Raw genomic sequence first — 19,734 nt, forward strand, 5'->3', positions numbered from 1 at the left:
GAAGGGCAACAATGGTAAAGGCAAACTACATCCGTGCTGGCCGCCTTGTGCGCATCCTTCGTGGTCCCAGGCAGAACCGTGTCGGCGTGATAGTCGACATCGTTGACGCCAACCGCGTCTTAGTGGAGAATCCTTGCGAGCAAAAGATGTGGCGTCATGTGCAAAACCTAAAGAACGTCGAGCCTCTGAAGTTCTGTGTCTCCATCTCTCGCAACTGCAGTACCAAGGCACTAAAGGAGGCGCTCGAGTCGAAGAAGGTCCTTGAGAAATACGCCGCCACAAAGTCTGCCGTCCGCATCGCGGCGAAGAAGGCTTTTGCCGAATCAACTGATTTCGAGCGCTACCAGCTGCGTGTTGCCAAGCGGTCTCGCGCCTACTGGGCACGCAAGATCTTCGACGAAAACGACAAAAAGAACCCCGTCTCGTGGCACAAGGTTGCACTTAAGAAGCTTCTCAAGAACGCTAAGAAAGTGGACAGCACGCCGGCTGCCAAAAAGCGCGTTGAAAAGGCCCGTGCAGCCCGCAAGGCCAGACTTGCTGACGGTAAGTCCAGGACTAAGGTGGCTGCCAGTAAGAAATAGTTGGGCAAGCTTCTTCACTGACGAAAAATGTTTTGATTTGAGTTGTTCTTTTCTTATTTATTTGACGAATGTGGTTATCCGCCCATCGTTAACACTAAGGCCATTCGATAGCCTGTGTTTTTGGAACTACAGGGTGCACTGGCAACAGGGCCGTACGGTGATGGGGTGGCACCTCTTATTGCCGTGTATGAATATATGCGCATATGTGTGTACCTACGAGCTGTTTCCCTCCTTTCCATTCTTCATCTCCTTTCAGTATAGCCCCGTGTTTTCCCAACTTGTAGAGGAGCCTGTGGGTAAATAATATACCTACCTAAATTAGATGTACAAGATAGATGGCGACGGCCTGCCTAACGCAGCGTGCGAAACGTTTGACGAGTTGGTGCTGAGGTGGATGGACACAGTGCAGGGTCTTTGCAAAGAGGACCGCCTCCGTGTGTTGCGGCGCACACATGACTCCTTGGTGGGGCGGACCGATTCCGACAAAACACGAGTTGTGGTGAAAGCAGGCGCGGCACTAAGAGCTGCAGAGGCGCTTACGGACCCCCGCATGCTTCGGCAGATAGCCGTTTCTATTTCAAAAGGATGTACCGCTGCTGCGACGGAGGGGTATTTGGCACCTTGCTGTATGCTAACAATGCGAATTGGGTCTTGTGTGGTGCAGCGGCTCACCTCCGTGGGGGAAATTTCATCAGCACTTGCTGCGCAGAACATGGCCGCGAGCAAACAGTGGGGCATCGTTAGTGAATCCCAGGCATGGGTACTTGATTGTGGTGAAAGAACCTGTCTTTGCGTGTGGACAGTGTTTGCAACCGAAGGTGGGGTTGGGAGAGTTACATTTCACGACGAACACCTGTTTGATGCGTGTGCTCGTGTTACCCTCATTGAACGAACGCTGCTGGTCGATTGCATAGCCGCTGACGATGAGGTACAGACCGTACTGCCGTTGTGCACTTCGTAGGCCTCTTTTTCGACTTTTGCTCCCTCCGCCTCCCGCTTTTCCCACCACCACCTCCCTGCGCAGAACGCTTGCGTGGGGGTTCCACCTCCCTCAAGAGCCATTCGCTACGCCCCTCATTGTCTCAGCAATACCGTGCGCGCCGTCCATGTACGTGATGTCACGATTACCACTTAGATATAACCTGTTCTTCTTTGTTGCTATTTTTCTTTTTTTTTTTTGCATACTTTTTTTTGTTAATTTTCGTTTTATGATTGTTTTTGACCCTGTTATCATACCACACTTCCTCACGTTTCTGCCACTGCCACCGCTTGCGTGTGCTTTTGCGCACGTACCAATGTGTATAACATTTTTGATTAAATGCAACCACGAAAACTTTCCCCCTTTTTTAAATGTCCCACAGGAGAGGCCTGCCTGTGACTTGTCCGTAAAAGAATAATCAAATACTGGCGTCGTGAGATATATACGAAAAGATGTCTAACACATGTAAGCGTGTGGCTGTTACGGGGGCAGCGGGACAAATTGGTTACTCGCTGCTACCACTTATTGCAGCAGGGCGTATGCTCGGTTTCGACCAGCGCGTGCAGCTGCAGCTATTGGATATTAGCCCGGCTCTGAAGGCGCTTGAGGGGATTCGAGCTGAACTTATGGATTGTTCTTTCCCTCTACTGGACGGCGTCGTTATTACAGACGAACCAAAGGTTGCCTTTGACAAGGCTGACATTGCCATTCTCTGCGGCGCCTTCCCGCGCAAACCGGGTATGGAAAGGAGGGATCTACTGCAGACAAATGCAAAAATATTTTCCGAGCAGGGTCGCGTGCTGGGTGAAGTTGCATCGCCCAATTGTCGTGTCTGCGTCGTTGGCAATCCAGCGAATACAAACGCCCTCATTCTGCTCCGTGAATCAAAGGGCAAGCTTAATCCCCGATTCGTGACGGCGCTTACTCGACTGGACCACAACCGCGCTACCGCCCAAGTGGCTGAGCGCGCGCGTGCCCGTGTTGAGGAGGTTAAAAATTGCATTATTTGGGGTAACCACAGCGGCACTCAGGTGCCAGATGTCAACAGCGCAACTGTTGGTGGGAAGCCCGCGCGCGCTGCAGTGGATAACGACGCTTTTTTTGACAATGAATTCATCACAATCGTTCAGGAGCGGGGAGCTGAGATAATGAAGCTACGAGGACTCTCGTCCGCACTATCAGCTGCGAAAGCAATCGTGGATCATGTTCACGACTGGATGCTGGGCACGCCTTCCGGGACCCACGTGTCGATGGCTGTGTACTCCGACGGCAATCCCTACGGAGTACCTGGTGGCCTCATCTTTTCTTTTCCCGTTACTTGCAGTGGTGGGGAGTGGCAAATTGTCAGTGGACTCAATGTGACGCCCGCGATCTCCGAGCGCATTAAAGCAACAACAACGGAGCTCGAGGAGGAACGTAGAGAGGTCTCCACAACCTAGTTTATTTTGCTATTTTGCGGTGTTATATGAAACTAATGAGTATGATGTAATGGGGGGGGGAGAAAGAGTGACGGTGACAGGATCAAACGAAAAGAAGGCATGTATGCGTATATATTGTAATCTGACTATCTATATTATGCAGGTACTCACCTCAGGGGGGAGAATATGGAAACCGGGATGATGCGGTGCCGTTGGTTGAAATGGATGTGTCCGATTCCCGTTGATTCTTTCTTTTGTATGGGTGATTTTGTTCAACTTTTGTTGGCGGAAGATGGCCCCCTCTTAACTAAAGGTTTCACTTCTCTTCGTTCGCGTCCTATTTATGTGATGGTGCTGTTCGTGACCCATTTCAATGAGGAGGTTGAAGCAGTTTTAATGAAGCCATTTTCTCAGCGTTTCTTCATGGGTGGGGGCGTGTGGGTCCCAGTGTTACTCCTCCACACTTGTATGTTTTCTGCTTCGGGCTGTGTTTGCGGATTCATCTCCTGTTACTTTTATCCCGTCTTTCTCTTCGCTGTTTCTACATGTGTGTGTGTGTGTGTTGATACTACCTCTGATATCCCGTAACTGCTGGGAAGGTGTGGGAACCGCGCAAAGGGAGTTTTTTACTTTTGTGTCCGTTTGTAAGTTTACGTCATCTGATTCTTTACGGGGCCGTGTAGCGGGAATGGCGCTTTCATTAGAGGACAGCAACGCTGCGCTGCGGTGTCAGCGTAACCGAGCCGTGGCAGCCGCAACACTTGCCGACTCAATGCTTACGAGGTCTGGTCTTGTTTGTGACGAGGCTCACAGTAAAACTTTTTTTTCAACCCATACGAGGCCGATTGTACGGTACGGTAGCTTTGAAGAGTTGTTGCAGACGCACCTGAAACCCGATCCAAATGGTGAAGCGCGCGAATTATTGCGTGTCCTTCAGTCAGTGCCTGTTCTGCGCGATGAGCTCGCTCTCCTCGACGATGCGACGCTGAAGAATGTTTGTTCGTTTCTTGGTACCAACTCAAGGGATCTGGCCCGGCTTGGTTCCGTATGCCGCCGCCTGCATGGCATTGCCATCGCCTTTACCCCTCCTGAGGTCGTTGTAGTGCCGAGCATGGTATCGTCACACGGCCTCATGAGCGATGTTATCATGGACTCCCTTTGCTCCTTCTTCAGTTCGTACAAGCGCGGGCAGTTTGTACAGCGCCTCAGGCTTGTCGCTTCCAAGTACGCTTCCACGTTGGCGATAAATGATTCCCTTCCACTTTGTAGTCCTCATGCCTTCCCAGCGCTGGCTAAGGTTTTTCCTTCACTAACGTATCTAGACTTGCGTGGTGTTCGCTGGAACGCTCAGTGCTTCCCAGGACTTGAGCAGAGCTTTTTCAGCGACCTCTACGTTGCGACGCCACATCTGCAGACGTTGAAGGTTGGTGTTTCCCTACTTGTTTATTGGTCACCGGGTTGGTGGCAACGGCTACCGACGCTTTCGCATTTTGTCGTGGGTTCTCGCCGCGACGACCAAGCAGCAGCACTGCCTTCCGATGTGTTTGAAATGCTCCGTGCGCCGCAAAGGTCGTGGAGTGTGAAGTTTTGGTGCGTAGTGAAACGGGAGACTTTGCTTCTTTTCTTCTTGGCTACACAGCCACTACCGGGGGTGCGTGAGCTTGCGCTCAACATAGGTAACATCGATTTGGCAGAGGCCTTTTCTCGGCAGCCCACGAGAGCAGTGCGTGAGGAGAGCCGCGGGCGGAAATCTGCGAAGGGTTCTAGGATGAACACACCCCGGCGTGCAGCTGGAGGCAACTCTAACGAAGGGGATTTATGTGTATCTTTTCCGTCAATGACCGCACTCACAGTAGCAAATTTAGATCGTGTTCCCCTGTTGGCCCACAAACTCCTTTCGTGGATTTCACAGCGTGCGCCGGCTCTAAGGCATTTTAATATAGTGACTACTGCACGTATCCCACCACCACCAACTCGACTCAAAAGGCAAATGATGGCTGAACAAGCACATCTCACTGCAACCAGCTAGGCGAAGAGGGGGTGAATCCTAGGGTGGTGCATACAGCCTGAGCGGGGGGAAGTGTACGTCTGCTTGTGGTGGTGAGGAGTAGAAAAACAAATGTAAAAAAGATATTAATACTCATAGAGCGCTAATTCGCCGCACGGCGATACCGCGCACTGTGTATTTGCGGGGGTAACGCCCAGGCATCGGGGGTACGGCATCCCGAATAACCACCAATTATGTGCATGGACACCTACCGTCCTAATGTTTCTGTGTGCTTCCGTTTCCGCATATCTATCTTTATCAGTTTCCGGTGTTGCCGGATTCTTTGTGTCTGCCCTGTTTTCCCTCTCTTTCTTTACTGTTTTCAGCTTTCTCACTGTTATTATTATTGTTACAGTTATTGCTATTATCATTTTTATTTAACCCTGATCTGGACGTATTTGCTGCGGTTACGAAGTTTAGGGCGCAGTCGTACATCATTTCCTCTCTTTCGTTTTCAGCGTGCAGGGTATTTACTTCCATCCACGATAACTGTCTGTATGATGTCCACTGAATCCCTTGAGTGCTGTGAGTGTTCATTGCCTGTGGGCAATGAAGGGAAAATGCGGGCCGTTTTGCTTGTTCCGTGTCAACATGTCCTCCATGCTGGTTGCAGCGAGTTCATACGCAAGCGCAGAAGGATACAACAACGCCTCAGTGCCTGCGGGGACGGCTTTGACGCTGAGCCTGAGGCATGCGCCCCGGTGGAACCCAGTGATGGTCGTCTAGTCGCTTGTCCGGCTTGCTTGTGCCCCATTCAACGACTCGTACCGCTGTTCCTTAACAGCAGTAATACCCCCGGGGTCGGCGACACCAGTGGATATGGAGGTGCCGGCAACATTCGGCATGATGGTGATGAGGGGGATGTTATCGGGCAAGACATAAGTCAACGGGTTGTGGGAGATGGAAGAAGTGGCGACACGATGTTGCAGTTTAAGCAGGTTTTCTACAGACAGCAGGCGTTCATTGAAAAGATGAGTGAGCTGTGTAAACAGCGGGAGAACGTGGCGCAGTTAACCAGGTCATGTGCAATGCTGCACGCACGCCGCACAGATTTGGAGAGCGAGATAGAGAGGCTCTCTAGCATAATTCCGAACGTAATGGCCTCTGCGAACACACCCCGGTTGAACGGTGACAAACCTCCAGTAGAGCACATGACGGCGACAGAACTGGAGCTCTATATCACTCAGTCTTCAGCAGAGTTGAGCAACTTAGAACGCGAATTACGTGATCAGCGATCGGCCACGGAGAAAAAAATAAAAAAAGCAAAAGAACTTCAAACGAAGTACCGCAGAATGAGGGCAACTGTGCTTGCGGACGTAAAGAAGGATAGCTACGTCGGTATTCACTGTGAAGAGAGTGAGCGCAAAACTCCGGTGGAAGAGGGTTCTTTGCTCCTGACTTGTAGCAGTGATGTAGAGAACGAGGTCGTGCGCTATAGTGAACGCCCTCACGCTTTATCTGCTCCGGCTTCGGACACCGAAGAAGCTGTCATGAGGAAACATGCGCTAATAATCTCTTCCGGAAGCAGTTGTTGCAGTACCTCTGATGTTGAGGAGGTGAAGCATGTGGAAAGGGGCGCTGAAGAGATTTCTCTGGATGATGGTGACGGTGATGATGATGTTATCATTATTGATGACTCGCCCCAGCCTCGATCATCAAGGTTGACGAGAGGCTCGTGGGGTCGTGTTGGCAGCGAATACAATCGCGGTAGAGGCTCAGCTGGTCAGCAGGGCCTTGCGAATGATAGAGCTGAACTGTTAGATGAAGACGATGTGATGTGGCACCCACAGGCGCAGCGCACCCGGCCGATGTTCAGTCAAACGGCGTCCACACCGCGTGCTTCGCAGTTTCTGCCTCGTCGAGTCGACCGTCTTTTTCAGTCGTCGCTGGAGGGTTTTCGGTGAATAGGAGATGGGTATAAATTGGGTTAAAACGACACTGATGATGTCGAAGTTGGGCACATGCAACATATATACGCAGACGTTTATATCGTCCGATCCAGTCGTTTATGTGAGCACAGCTTACCAACTTTTTTTTTAGCGAAAGTGTACCTTTTCTACCAGCTTTTGTGGTTAGAGTTAGTCCCATATTGTTCTTGTGAGTGCATTTACTGTGTCGTTGTTGATCTGCTGGTTGTACTCTTCCTCTCCCCACGACCGTTGCCTCTTTGGGGATACCCCTGTCATTCCATTCCATGGTTCCCTTGTTTTTTCTCCCTCTCCAAAAACTTTATTTACCCTCAATCGATTTGGACGCCGACTTTTTTTTTTTTCTTTTCAAATGCTGCAGCATGGTTGATGAATCCGTTTATTTTACCGCCATTAGAGAGACCCGCTACTGGGGGGCCGTGGACTTCCCATGTGCGGCTGCCCCCGGAATCCGAAAAGATTTTGGAAACTATGCCCAAACGCCTTTTGCCAGCCATCGAAAAGAGTTACCTCTCGGCGAGTGTAAAAAAACTTAGTATATGGAAGCCGGAGCCTCGTTTTGAAGATATGATCGAGGCACTTGAGCGCCAGCAGCGCAAGTTGCGAGCGACGATTGGAGGCCGTGAGCACGAATGCCGCTACCGTCTGCTCTGGCAGCACCAAGAGGAGAAGGTAATTATTGAGTGTCGAACTGAAGCGGCATCTGTATCCGAGCTGATGAGGCAGCGAGCGCGCTATTCCCAGAAGGTTCGGGATTTTGAGGCCCGCGGCCACGTTTTACACGTAGAGACGCTCACGCGTGGCCACATATATAAGTCGGAGGAGGATGCGCGAAAGCACATAGAATCACTTGAAGCCATGATGTCCCTAAAGGGGTTGCGACACAAGGCCTCACGGGATGTAGAATCAGCAGAGTCTATCCTGCATGGTTTATGTGACGTGCAGGAGTTCGAGAGATGTGTTGCCCAAGGTTCGTTTCACCCGTCAAAGATTTTCAAACCTGTAACATCGTTGATAATGACTCGCAACACCGGTACGGGTCATTATCAGGGTAGAACAGACCTTCTTATGGACTACACTGTTTGCGATGAGGAGTGTCGGGCAAGGGCCAGACTGCTGTTCGGCGAGAGGCTTGCACTAATGGACCTTTATTGCGAGCATAACGCGGTTGTGACGATAGCTGTGGAGGAGTCGTCCGCTCGTGCAGCAATGTGGCGCGCGTTTCGTTGGGGCAGGTGCCAGGCACGGCTGGAGGCTTTGCTTATAATACAGAGATGGTGGCGAATGTTACGTGTGAAACCGTGGTTAGTGCGACGTAAACAGGGTATCAGTGAGTGCTTTAGGAAGAAACGCTGGAAAATGACTGCATCTGACTACCATGCTTTGCTGTCACGCATGCGGCGGAGCCGCGCGCTGGTTGGTGGCCCGTCTTCTCTCACTGATATCAGGCAATCCATGGCTGCAGTAGAACGAGCGGCTGAATTGTCCCATCAATGGCTTTACGATTATTTTGTGTACACGTTGATGAATCGAGCCGCACAACTGCATCGCCTGATTCAGCACGACCTGGGGATCCGCTCTGTCGAAGAGTATGCTGAACGAAGCACAGAAGAGGAAGATGAAGCCACCTCGTCGCTTCCCCTTTCATTGCTGCGGATGCCATACCGCGTTTTCGTTCGCATGCAGGCGAAGCAACCGTACCCTTCATGGCGTATCAATCGCTGGGTTGAGGGCTCTATCAGCCTCCTGCGGCTTCAGGAGGGTCTTATGGCAGAAGAATCGCGGCTCCGTGATGTACTGCACGGAAGGGAAGCCCGTGAAACGGATGCGCTGAAGCTCTTTCAGTTTGTACTAAATAAAGGTGATTGGCCCTGGCGTTCGTTCTGTACAGCTATGCATTTCATTGTGCACGATGAGAGTATCGGGCGCGATCTTGTGGCAGAGAGTGAGCGGAATGCCAGGTCTACATTGTCCGTAGAAGAGGCCGCTGAGGCGTCACAGTATTTTACCCTGGAGAGTGAAAGGCTTTACATTCTGCAGGAAGAGGCTCTGCGGCGAGAGGCCATTGAGAAGGAGGAGAGCACTGTGTTCGGTGATGCAACAGAAGGGGAGTGGCGTTGGGAGAATCTGTGCAAAACCCGGATGCGATTCGCAGCCTCTTGCGGCTGTGTCCTCCACTGGGAGCGGGAGCGGGACCGAGGTTTAGGATCCAAACATGTTTCACTGGATTCGGTTGCGCGTGTCATCACACGCTTCTTCCGCCGTGTTCAGCGACGCCGCAGGTTGGCCGCTGCCCGTTCCAAAGATGCCTCTGAGGAAACGCGTGTTCGGGAGATCGCGTCTGCCATGAAAAGGTTGTTGGAGGGCATTATTGAGGAGGACAAGCAGTTAATACCACATTACATAGCGCAGTTTGGGGCTGCCGCTACCGCTGTTCTTTCCCCGGTTTCCACTAGTAGGGCCACTGAACTTTGTTCCCAGGCTATAGGAACCCAGGAAGACGCGTCCTATATTGACACTTCAGCCTCACTGTTTAGCGAATGGTTTGATGCGCAGGCAAGTGAACCGATGGAGCGAAACTACAAGGAGATTGTTGCCCGGTTTATTGCCGCACACAAGGATCTATATAGGGACATGCAGCATCTTTTCTACATTGTGCGCCGGGTTAGGGAAGGTGTTGAGGAGTCTGAGTTGAGCGAGCGCATTGCATTGCAGCAAAGTGAGGCGTTTCTCCAAGTCGCCACCTACCAGGTAAGTGTTTGTGAGGAGAAAGAGCGATTGAAACTCGTTGAAGAGATTGAAAGTGCTCATTTGGACATGTGCGAGCAGTTGGAAATGCTGGGCGCTTTGGCTTGGTGCACAACTCCGAGTACTAGGCCTAAACCTTTCGTTTTCCCACTAACTAAGGCGAGGAAGGCGAAACCAGAGGTCACCAACGCGTTGCTACCACTTCCCATATACATGACAAATACCAATCGCCTCTTATGCCGGGAGGAAGTTACACGCGTCCGAATCGCTGTAGAGGAACTGAGGGAGTACAAGGCATATCTGGAGAACGCACACAACCTTCTGCATGACGATGTGGTGCGTGAGGAGGCTACTCAGCGCCTGTTGCTATGTGCTAAAGTGGACAACTATTACCCCAGTAATCCGCCTGTAGCCCAGCTTGCAGCGCTTGTAGAAGAAGAGACTCACACACGTATCCCGACAGAGGAGGAGGCTCTAGGCACGTACGGTTCCCCTATGCTCCGATCTGTCTCTGAATACGCCGAGCACGTACTCTTCAAACGTTTCCTCCAGGGGTTCTTAAAGTTCTCGAGCGAGGCTCAGTACTTTGATCGCCATGTAACGGTGTTGCTCCTCCAGAGGGTTTCATTTCTTGGTAGTAAGCTTCGCGAGCTTTTGGCCATGGAGAGCTGTGCACGCGGGAGGTTGGAGTTTTATGAGGAACGATACCGTGACGCACTTCGCGAGGCATACTACGAGAAGTAATGCCACCGTGTTTCTTAACCATGCTTTTTTTTAATTTTCCCCTTCCTGTCACTGTATCATTACGAACGAAGAAAAGGGGAAAGTGCCGCACATGTATTTTTATGAAATAAGAACCTATGTCATATAGCAGTAAGCCGTGGTAGCACCATGCCACGGAAATAAGTTTCACTATATGTAAGCGCTAACACACATATGCGCGCGAAAAGCAAAAAGAAAAAAAGTAGACGAGGAGAATTTTTAAAAAGGGTATATTTATTTAAGCATGTACCTAAGAGCGCACGGGCCAGACAAAGCATGAGTGCCAACACAGTTATCCGCACACACGCATCAGAAGGTACTGTTCTCCATTTTCTTCCATCAGGAAGCATGGTGTAATTATTTCTCACGAAAGTTGTACGACTAGTAGTACCCTTTTTCTCCCTTTTCTCTGTGGCTTTTTTAAAAGCTTCCTTTATTTTCTTTTTCCTTTTGAGCTAACTCTACCTCCGTAGCCGCCAGCGTTCTCAATGCAGTTTTGCGTGTAAGTCACTTGCCTCTTGGCCAAGTAGACTCGGTATGCAACACCAGGAGCGCCGCACGCATAACAATTTGCGTTTACGCGTCTACGTTAGTGTGCAGATGTTATGATACTTTTGTTTTAACTTTGCTCCGCGTCCTTGGCGTTGGTATTGTTGCAATCTTTCATCGGCCAGTGCCTGTATATTTCAATATCCTCTTGCTTTTCATCCTTGCTACTGCCTCTGAAAACAAGGAATATCTGCCTCTTTGAAGGATGACATACGAAGGCGCCATTGGTATCGACCTCGGTACGACGTACTCGTGCGTTGGTGTGTGGCAGAACGAACGTGTGGAAATCATTGCAAATGACCAGGGTAACCGTACGACGCCGTCCTACGTTGCTTTCGTCAATAATGAGGTTCTTGTTGGCGATGCGGCGAAGAGCCACGCCGCTCGTGGCTCGAATGGTGTTATATTCGACGCGAAACGGCTGATCGGACGGAAGTTCTCCGACTCTGTCGTGCAGTCCGACATGAAGCACTGGCCCTTCAAGGTCGAGGAGGGCGAGAAAGGTGGTGCTGTGATGAGGGTAGAGCATCTTGGAGAGGGGATGTTACTGCAGCCCGAGCAAATATCTGCCCGTGTCCTTGCGTACCTGAAGTCTTGTGCGGAGTCGTATCTTGGGAAGCAGGTGGCTAAGGCTGTCGTAACAGTGCCTGCATACTTCAACGACTCGCAGCGCCAGGCAACGAAGGACGCGGGGACGATTGCTGGTCTGGAGGTGCTGCGCATCATCAACGAGCCAACGGCTGCTGCAATTGCCTATGGCCTGGACAAGGCTGATGAGGGGAAGGAACGCAACGTTTTGGTGTTTGACTTTGGAGGTGGAACGTTTGACGTCTCAATTATTTCAGTAAGCGGCGGTGTTTTCGAGGTGAAAGCCACAAATGGTGACACCCACCTTGGTGGAGAGGATGTGGACGCCGCACTGCTGGAGCACGCACTTGCTGATATAAGGAACCGTTATGGAATAGAACAGGGCTCTCTGTCCCAAAAGATGCTATCCAAGCTGCGTTCACGGTGTGAGGAAGTGAAGCGAGTACTGTCACACTCGACAGTGGGGGAAATTGCACTCGACGGGCTGCTTCCCGACGGCGAAGAATACGTGCTCAAGCTAACGCGAGCGAGGTTGGAAGAGCTATGCACGAAAATTTTTGCTCGCTGTTTGAGTGTGGTACAGAGGGCGTTGAAGGACGCTTCAATGAAGGTTGAGGATATTGAGGATGTTGTGCTTGTCGGGGGAAGTTCTCGGATTCCTGCTGTGCAGGCTCAGTTAAGGGAGCTATTCAGAGGTAAGCAACTCTGCAGCAGTGTGCACCCTGACGAGGCAGTGGCGTATGGGGCTGCAGTGCAGGCGCACGTACTTTCCGGTGGATATGGGGAGAGCTCTAGGACAGCAGGTATAGTGCTTCTGGATGTTGTGCCCCTTTCAATCGGCGTTGAAGTGGACGACGGTAAGTTTGATGTGATAATTCGTCGGAACACAACCATTCCATACCTTGCGACCAAGGAGTACAGCACTGTGGATGACAATCAGAGTGAAGTGGAGATACAGGTTTTCGAAGGTGAGCGCCCCCTCACGCGTCACAACCACAGGCTAGGCTCCTTTGTTCTTGACGGTATTACCCCGGCAAAGCACGGTGAACCGACTATCACCGTTACTTTTAGTGTTGACGCCGACGGGATCCTGACCGTTACAGCCGCAGAAGAACTCGGGAGCGTAACAAAAACACTTGTTGTGGAGAACTCAGAGCGACTTACCAGTGAGGAAGTACAGAAGATGATTGAAGTTGCACAAAAGTTTGCCTTAACGGACGCCACCGCTCTGGCGAGGATGGAGGCCACCGAGAGGCTCACGCAGTGGTTTGACCGACTCGAAGCTGTAATGGAGACCGTCCCGCAACCATACTCAGAGAAGCTTCAAAAGCGTATTGCCTTTCTTCCGCACGGGAAAGAGTGGGTCGGCACACAGCTTCATACGTACACTGACGCGGCGTCGATAGAGGCGAAAGTAGCGAAGATTGAACGGCTTGCAAAGAGGGCCCTGAAATCGGCGCGTCGTGAAGGAAAGGATGGATGGGCACCGGGCAATGAGGACAATGGAAGCGGTGATGACAACGACGGTGACGATAACAGTGATGAGGACGACGAGCTCCAAAGGGGGAGGGGCGTGACAGAGGGATCGGGGAGGTCCCCGATAAGGAAACGCGACCGCATAGAGGCTATCAACGCAAACACAGAGTAAGTCGTAGAGGTGTCTAACGACCCCTTTACAATAATTTTTTAGTCCAGAAGTTTCTGAAGGTACCTATGCTTTCATTAAGGCTGCTATCATTACCGCTCTGTTATTCCCCTGTTCATCCATTCGTTATACAACCTATTTTGACGAAATGTGTGACTATTGAGCACGTTCTCTCGTCTTTCGTGATAACATACACATAGATGCATGCACTTGTATTTGTGAATGTCGTTGTGTGTGGCCGCGGTGTGCACATCCCCGCTCTACCGCAACATAACCGTGTATGTTTTTTATAAAATGGTTGACTTGTTTACACGTCCTGCTGTGTCTTTCTCTTACCATCTGCTTCATCTCTCTTTTCTGTGTTTCCCCCTTCCTTTCATGGAAATCGCCGGTAGTTTTCATTTATTTCGTGTAAATGGTGTGGAAAGGATCACGTGAACGAGGTGTTCAGGAGTACCGAAAGAAGAGCAAGGGGAATAAGCCCACCAAGGGTGAAAAGGTGTCGAAGAAGGGAGTTTCCTCCTCACGGCAGCCGAAACAGCGGGAGTTGTTATCAGCGAAACAACAGCAGCAGCAAAACAGGAAGAACGAGGAACTACGTGCGGCACTCGCTGGTGCCTTTTCCACCGAGGTATCCAGCAGCAACGCGGGCCCAGCGTTCGATGGATATGGAAAGGGTAGTCCTACTGACCGACTGCAGTTCGGTTACGCACCTGCTGTGGCTGCGGAAGCTGTTGCATATCACAGCACTATCTCTACTGATGCGTGGATTGAGGCGCGAAGGACGCGCTACCGCACGGCAATTGTGGAGAAGAAGAAGCTACGGAGGCCGAATTGTGAACCCATAACCTCTATACTGAAACTTCAGGGGCACTGGCGGAGCACTGAGCTCTTTGAGAGAGAGGTTCACGGGAGCCACGCAGTCGCGCAGGACAAGGTGGACGATATTCTTGACACATTTGTTTCACGCCAACGTGTCGCTTAGTTTGGGTTCCTGTTTATCACCTGGATGTTCACACAGGATCAGTTAGTTGGGTGACGTATCCTTCCTCCCAATACAGGCTAAGAAAAGAAGTCTGAAGTCCGGTGAAACTGACGGTGGAAATTTCTTATTAACGCTTATTCGCGTGACTTTTGTATGCCGGTTGTGTTGAGGGACGTTGAGCCCTCCGTCGTCATTCACTTATTGATTCTACCCCAGACTGAATGTTTTCTTTCATGTTTTCACCGTTGTTTGTTGTCCGAAGTTGAGTCCAGGGAGGGGGAACACGCGGTGGTAGCGAGCCCATTAGCGAAGGCGGCAAGTTATGAACTCTGAAGAATGCACAAAGCGTCGAATTGGCATGAATTTTCCCCCTGTGAAGGATCGCGACGACGTTCTCAAAGCACAGAAGGGGGCTGTCACGCAGGAGCAAATTCGTGACGGCATGCAGGATGACACCCCTCCTGTGGTCCGCAGTGTTTTGGAATTGGCGCATCTGATGATGAGTGGGCACAGTCAGAAGCTGCGTGCGGCGCCAGGGTACCAAGGAGGTCTATTTTATTCCGGAAGCCCTTTCTGTTTCGCCAGTGGTTACCGCGACGGAACTCGGCCGCGCGACATGGATGAAAAAGGTAATCACATGAAGCTGAAGGATCCCCTCACGTATGGTGTTCTTTCACTGCCTATTACGGCGGCGTACCTCTGCGAGTTACACGGCACCGGTGTGTTTGACTTGCACCAGCCCCTACGACACTATTTGCCTGAGCTTGAACACAAACTCGACGCCGAAGTAACGGCGCGGAGCATTCTCTCCTTTAGAACTGTTCTTAATGAGCAGCAAATAATGAAAGACGCGGGAGTTGACAGGGTGCGGCCCCACGTTACACGGAACATCTGCGCTGCAACGCAACGCTATGTGTACATGCCAATAAACTGCTTTTTTGCAGGGGGGTCATCTGCGGCGCTCAGCGGGCAGGAGCAACGTGAAAATTTTGTACAGTACTTGCGCTCGTCACCTTCCTGCACGTTTAAGAAGGTCACTACTCATCGAGCTTACCGTTGTGGCGTGTCCCATTTCTCTGTAGCCCTGCTCGTGGCAGCCGTTGAGCGGCAACTGGGCGGGATCAGCTTTGAAGCCTCAATCCGGAAGGTAGTTTTCGAACCGGCTCAGAGCCACGGTGCGGGGTACGGGCCACCCAAGCTTTGGCGTGATCCCAATGAAATATTCTACCAGCCGAGTGGTCTTGCACTGCAGCATCAGGGCTTTGTCAAACCGCTCGCTGCGGGTTCACTCGACAACTGTGGGCCGCCACTTTTGAACTCATCACTGAACCTTCACGCCCCCGTAGAGGATTACGGTAAATTACTCCTCTTATCTCTTGATGCTATTAGGCACGCGCGAAAGGAATTGGGTGAATTCGACTCTAACTCGGGGGCTATACCTTCGTACCCACATTACGACTTTGGCGTTGAGTGGTTGGACACTGGACGCAGACTTCAACTCACCCGACGAGTTTTGGGTATTGATTATATACCAACTGCATCGTCGTTCCGCTACAGCTGCGAACACGACTTGGGTTGTTTTGGTATATGTAACTGTGGCACACGCGATGCATGTCTTCTTGGAAACACCATCTCGCGCGTCATCCAGCATCTTTTTGTAAAACACATCATTGAAAAGGGTGTCAACCCGATGAAGGGACCAAACCTCGACAACCCCAACGAAGGGGAAAGTGAAACGGAGCTGAAGTTCCGGAAGGTAGTAGACGAGCAGAAGTACACAAGTGTCTTCAAGAAACACGATGCGCATACACGATTTTAATATTGTTACTCTGATCAGTTATAGGGAGCAGCGACGAAAGCAGGGGTAACGAGCTCAATTTCATTTTCGTGAGGCCTCTTTCCTCGTGTGCCCAAATGAGCAGACACTGAAGAATGGTGTCTATTCCTTAGTTATAGCGTATCTGGGGGCTATAGTTTACTTTTACTGCGGCTGTGGTGGAACTGACAGCAGCCACACTTATCCACACTATGCCCTTTTTAGCGTGTAAGATGGAAAGAGATGCAACGGTAACGGATATCTCCATTGCCCTTTATCGTTTCAACATTACGTTTTGCATCCTTTTCTTTGTGTCAACTCCCCCTCTTTTCTTCCCATCGTTTGTAGCCGCCTTCCCTTTCATCTGAAGCTCTTATTTGAATGTCTGCGCGGAGACGTTGTGTGTGACACCGCTCATCTGCAAAGTGGCGCGTTGCCCCTGAGGTTGTGGTGAGGTGTGCGGAGGTTCCGGGGTACTTGTGTAAGTCTGTATGCAGGTGTTGATACCGCAATCGCGAGGAGCCTGTGCGGAGCCGGTGGTGGTGGTGTTGGACGCATCAGTGGATGTGTTTCGCTTCTTTAACAGCCATCACAAGAATGGCTCATTGTCCTCTTTGTTACGACGGAATGGTTAACCTGGCTGTCGCCCCGTAATAATGGAGGTGGGATGTTGTTAACCTTTTGTTTTCACGGTGTCAAATGCTTCACCATGTTATCACTCTCAACTGGTCGTATCTCCTACGGAATTCTTCGCCAAACCACTGTGGTTGTGGCAATCTTCCTTGCACCTCGCGGCGTATGTGTGTGTGTGTGTGTGTGTGTGTGTGTTAGCACTCCACTGAGATGGCATTCGTGCCTGACTATCCGTCTGTTTGCACTGCCACTCGCGTGATTGTCAGCACAGCTTCGGGTCATCATGTGTTTTCTCGGTAGTGTGCAGTGTCCGAACTGGAGGCTGAAGAAAAAGATCAGCAAGGAACCAACTCTGTTCGGTGGGCGTCTAGTACTTTTTCACCTGTCTTAGTATTTGTTTCCGTTATCATCACGTATGCTTGCACGTTTTAACCCCACCTTTTTGGTCGTCGTCGCCGTATGTCTGCAGGAAGTATCATTCTACAGCTTGCGGTACGAAGAAACAGTTGGGGACACTGACCACTGGTTTAACGTGTAAGCTGGCCCTTTCTCTTTCATCAGTTGTGTTTCGGCAAAAACATTTATTACCCCCACTTCTTCACGCAACCGCCTTCGTTGCCGTATCTGCTAATATCGTTATTATTATTTTGCATGAGGGAGTGGGACGTTTCGCTGCCCGTTCCCCCTTTTCCCTTTCCTACCACACGGAGCGAATGGTCTGTGGAGCGTGTGCACAGAACAATAATTTTAGCGGCGGTCACTTTTCACATAGAAAAATAGGCAACGGAAGAACAAAGTAAGGCGAAGCGACGGGAGAACGACGAAAAAAACAAGAGGATAATAGACATGACGAGGAAAGTGGCCGGTGATATGTGGGACTCACGAGTAGAGGCATCACTCCCTGCACTGAACTACCTCCGTACGGCACAACAATTGCAAAAGAAGGCGGACGAGTTAAGTCGCGCACAAGAGAGAGTACATAGGTTGCAAGAGGACAACTCAGCACTACTGCTAGAGAATGAACTGCTTAAAAGAGAGCGTGACGCACTCCTTTGCAAAGTACAATTCTTAGAGTTAAACGAACACGGGCACTGCACAACAAATGATATAGTTGGACCCTGGGGAAATGTGAGATCCGTGCCCGCCGGCAGTCTTGGGAGCACCACAGGCGGTGATCTTTCGCCGGTGTTCAAAGATAATGTTAATAAAGCAAGTGAAACTCGTGTGAACATAAGTGAACAAGCCAGGACGCACACGAATAGCGAGCAGCAAGACCTTCATAATCCAAAGGAAGAAGCAATATTGTGCCCTCTCTCAGCATCGTCAGAAACGTTAATTAACACCAACCGGCCAGATGCAAACATAGAAACATTCCATCGTAGCACAGAGTCTCATGTGGAGTACTGCGCGAATGGTGAGTGTCGGTCACCTATCAGCATGACGAGAACCACACAGACCGTCGCTTACGAGCGTCGTGTTCCCTCTGTTGAGCGCGGCACCATGACAACAATGAACATTTACATTTGCTCGTACCAATCTTTGCCATCGAAAGCCGGTGCTTTTTTCGAGGTACCACTAAGCAACGTAGAAACGGCGATTCACCACGACCCCGAAAGTCTCACTAGCATCACAATCCCTCGCAGTTGATGAGAATGAGATGAAGAAAGACAAGACGCAAAAACCGTCTCCATATAATAAACATAACAGTACCTTCTAGAACATGTGAAGAGAGGGACACGCTACTTCAAGGGGTGCTCCGTTATTGTTTAGCAGACCCAATACCATGACGACAGGACATCACGATAACCTTGAAACAAAACTTAACCGACGACCTGTATAACAGCACCCAATTAAAATGCGAAAAATAATCGGGACGACTGTCACTGCTGTACAGTGCGAAACATGACTTAACCAACACCTTTTGCAACCCATAAAGTAGGAACAGAGCAGTAAATGCGAAAATACCATTAAAACATTAGAAAAAACACTTTGGCAAGCAGATACTCGTTTACCTCGCGGGTTTAACGGGGAAATTTCAAAAGAAAAAAATTCCAGCAGTAAAAAAGGAAAAATAAATAAACACTGAAATCATAATAAACAAAAAAATAACTGAAAAAATAAAATTATCTCAACGAACAAAAAAGAATTGATTAATAAACACAAATTTTCCTTCGAATTGCAATACCTCCCCAAAAAGGATTGCCTACTCCCATACTTGCACTCCTGCTCTTCCTTCCTATTTGCATTTGCCCACGTGCCCCACGCGTGCATCACATAAGCATCAAGGAACAAGCAACAGCTATAAAACAAGGAATATCTGCCTCTTTGAAGGATGACATACGAAGGCGCCATTGGTATCGACCTCGGTACGACGTACTCGTGCGTTGGTGTGTGGCAGAACGAACGTGTGGAAATCATTGCAAATGACCAGGGTAACCGTACGACGCCGTCCTACGTTGCCTTCACGGACTCTGAGCGCCTGATCGGCGATGCGGCGAAGAACCAGGTGGCGATGAACCCTACGAACACGGTGTTCGACGCGAAACGACTGATCGGACGGAAATTCTCCGACTCTGTCGTGCAGTCCGACATGAAGCACTGGCCCTTCAAGGTCGTCACCAAGGGCGACGACAAGCCAGTGATCCAGGTACAGTTCCGCGGTGAGACGAAAACCTTCAATCCTGAGGAGATCAGTTCCATGGTACTATTGAAGATGAAGGAGGTTGCGGAGTCGTATCTTGGGAAGCAGGTGGCTAAGGCTGTCGTAACAGTGCCTGCATACTTCAACGACTCGCAGCGCCAGGCAACGAAGGACGCGGGGACGATTGCTGGTCTGGAGGTGCTGCGCATCATCAACGAGCCAACGGCTGCTGCAATTGCCTATGGCCTGGACAAGGCTGATGAGGGGAAGGAACGCAACGTGCTCATCTTCGATCTTGGTGGTGGCACCTTCGATGTGACATTGCTGACGATTGACGGCGGCATCTTCGAGGTGAAAGCCACAAATGGTGACACCCACCTTGGTGGAGAAGACTTCGACAATCGCCTTGTGGCT

At 50.5% G+C, this 19,734-nt stretch overlaps 12 protein-coding genes across 12 annotated transcripts in view; all 12 read left to right on the forward strand.

Moving 5' to 3' along the window:
* Nucleotides 1–11: 11 nt before the first annotated feature.
* On the forward strand, nt 12–581 carry TbgDal_XI12550 (40S ribosomal protein L14, putative; the record flags this gene model as incomplete). Its single annotated transcript, XM_011782098.1, has 1 exon — nt 12–581. The coding sequence occupies one exon, from the start codon at nt 12–14 to the stop codon at nt 579–581; it is 570 nt and encodes a 189-aa protein (XP_011780400.1).
* A 322-nt stretch (nt 582–903) lies between these two features.
* TbgDal_XI12560 (hypothetical protein, conserved) lies at nt 904–1,542 on the forward strand (the record flags this gene model as incomplete). Its single annotated transcript, XM_011782099.1, has 1 exon — nt 904–1,542. One exon carries the CDS (start codon nt 904–906, stop codon nt 1,540–1,542), a length of 639 nt encoding a protein of 212 aa, XP_011780401.1.
* A 470-nt stretch (nt 1,543–2,012) lies between these two features.
* On the forward strand, nt 2,013–2,999 carry TbgDal_XI12570 (cytosolic malate dehydrogenase, putative; the record flags this gene model as incomplete). The annotated part of the gene is made up of 1 exon (XM_011782100.1): nt 2,013–2,999. The coding sequence occupies one exon, from the start codon at nt 2,013–2,015 to the stop codon at nt 2,997–2,999; it is 987 nt and encodes a 328-aa protein (XP_011780402.1).
* A 165-nt stretch (nt 3,000–3,164) lies between these two features.
* TbgDal_XI12580 (hypothetical protein, unlikely) lies at nt 3,165–3,566 on the forward strand (the record flags this gene model as incomplete). The annotated part of the gene is made up of 1 exon (XM_011782101.1): nt 3,165–3,566. The coding sequence occupies one exon, from the start codon at nt 3,165–3,167 to the stop codon at nt 3,564–3,566; it is 402 nt and encodes a 133-aa protein (XP_011780403.1).
* A 100-nt stretch (nt 3,567–3,666) lies between these two features.
* TbgDal_XI12590 (hypothetical protein, conserved) lies at nt 3,667–5,007 on the forward strand (the record flags this gene model as incomplete). Its single annotated transcript, XM_011782102.1, has 1 exon — nt 3,667–5,007. The coding sequence occupies one exon, from the start codon at nt 3,667–3,669 to the stop codon at nt 5,005–5,007; it is 1,341 nt and encodes a 446-aa protein (XP_011780404.1).
* A 212-nt stretch (nt 5,008–5,219) lies between these two features.
* Nucleotides 5,220–6,929, forward strand: TbgDal_XI12600 (hypothetical protein, conserved; the record flags this gene model as incomplete). The annotated part of the gene is made up of 1 exon (XM_011782103.1): nt 5,220–6,929. One exon carries the CDS (start codon nt 5,220–5,222, stop codon nt 6,927–6,929), a length of 1,710 nt encoding a protein of 569 aa, XP_011780405.1.
* Nucleotides 6,930–6,986: 57 nt separating this feature from the next.
* On the forward strand, nt 6,987–10,445 carry TbgDal_XI12610 (hypothetical protein, conserved; the record flags this gene model as incomplete). The annotated part of the gene is made up of 1 exon (XM_011782104.1): nt 6,987–10,445. One exon carries the CDS (start codon nt 6,987–6,989, stop codon nt 10,443–10,445), a length of 3,459 nt encoding a protein of 1,152 aa, XP_011780406.1.
* A 772-nt stretch (nt 10,446–11,217) lies between these two features.
* On the forward strand, nt 11,218–13,248 carry TbgDal_XI12620 (heat shock protein 70, putative; the record flags this gene model as incomplete). Its single annotated transcript, XM_011782105.1, has 1 exon — nt 11,218–13,248. The coding sequence occupies one exon, from the start codon at nt 11,218–11,220 to the stop codon at nt 13,246–13,248; it is 2,031 nt and encodes a 676-aa protein (XP_011780407.1).
* Nucleotides 13,249–13,660: 412 nt separating this feature from the next.
* On the forward strand, nt 13,661–14,230 carry TbgDal_XI12630 (hypothetical protein, conserved; the record flags this gene model as incomplete). Its single annotated transcript, XM_011782106.1, has 1 exon — nt 13,661–14,230. The coding sequence occupies one exon, from the start codon at nt 13,661–13,663 to the stop codon at nt 14,228–14,230; it is 570 nt and encodes a 189-aa protein (XP_011780408.1).
* Nucleotides 14,231–14,552: 322 nt separating this feature from the next.
* Nucleotides 14,553–16,049, forward strand: TbgDal_XI12640 (hypothetical protein, conserved; the record flags this gene model as incomplete). Its single annotated transcript, XM_011782107.1, has 1 exon — nt 14,553–16,049. One exon carries the CDS (start codon nt 14,553–14,555, stop codon nt 16,047–16,049), a length of 1,497 nt encoding a protein of 498 aa, XP_011780409.1.
* A 1,476-nt stretch (nt 16,050–17,525) lies between these two features.
* Nucleotides 17,526–18,326, forward strand: TbgDal_XI12650 (hypothetical protein, conserved; the record flags this gene model as incomplete). The annotated part of the gene is made up of 1 exon (XM_011782108.1): nt 17,526–18,326. One exon carries the CDS (start codon nt 17,526–17,528, stop codon nt 18,324–18,326), a length of 801 nt encoding a protein of 266 aa, XP_011780410.1.
* Nucleotides 18,327–19,011: 685 nt separating this feature from the next.
* Nucleotides 19,012–19,734, forward strand: part of TbgDal_XI12660 (heat shock protein 70, (fragment)) — a gene marked incomplete at both ends in the record, with an annotated part of 1,820 nt that continues 1,097 nt past the window's right edge. Inside the window, one exon of the mRNA XM_011782109.1 lies at nt 19,012–19,734. Within this exon, the coding sequence (XP_011780411.1) occupies nt 19,012–19,734 (723 nt within the window).

This window comes from Trypanosoma brucei, chromosome 11 (assembly GCF_000210295.1).
Source record: "Trypanosoma brucei gambiense DAL972 chromosome 11, complete sequence".
Classification (NCBI taxonomy): domain Eukaryota; phylum Euglenozoa; class Kinetoplastea; order Trypanosomatida; family Trypanosomatidae; genus Trypanosoma; species Trypanosoma brucei.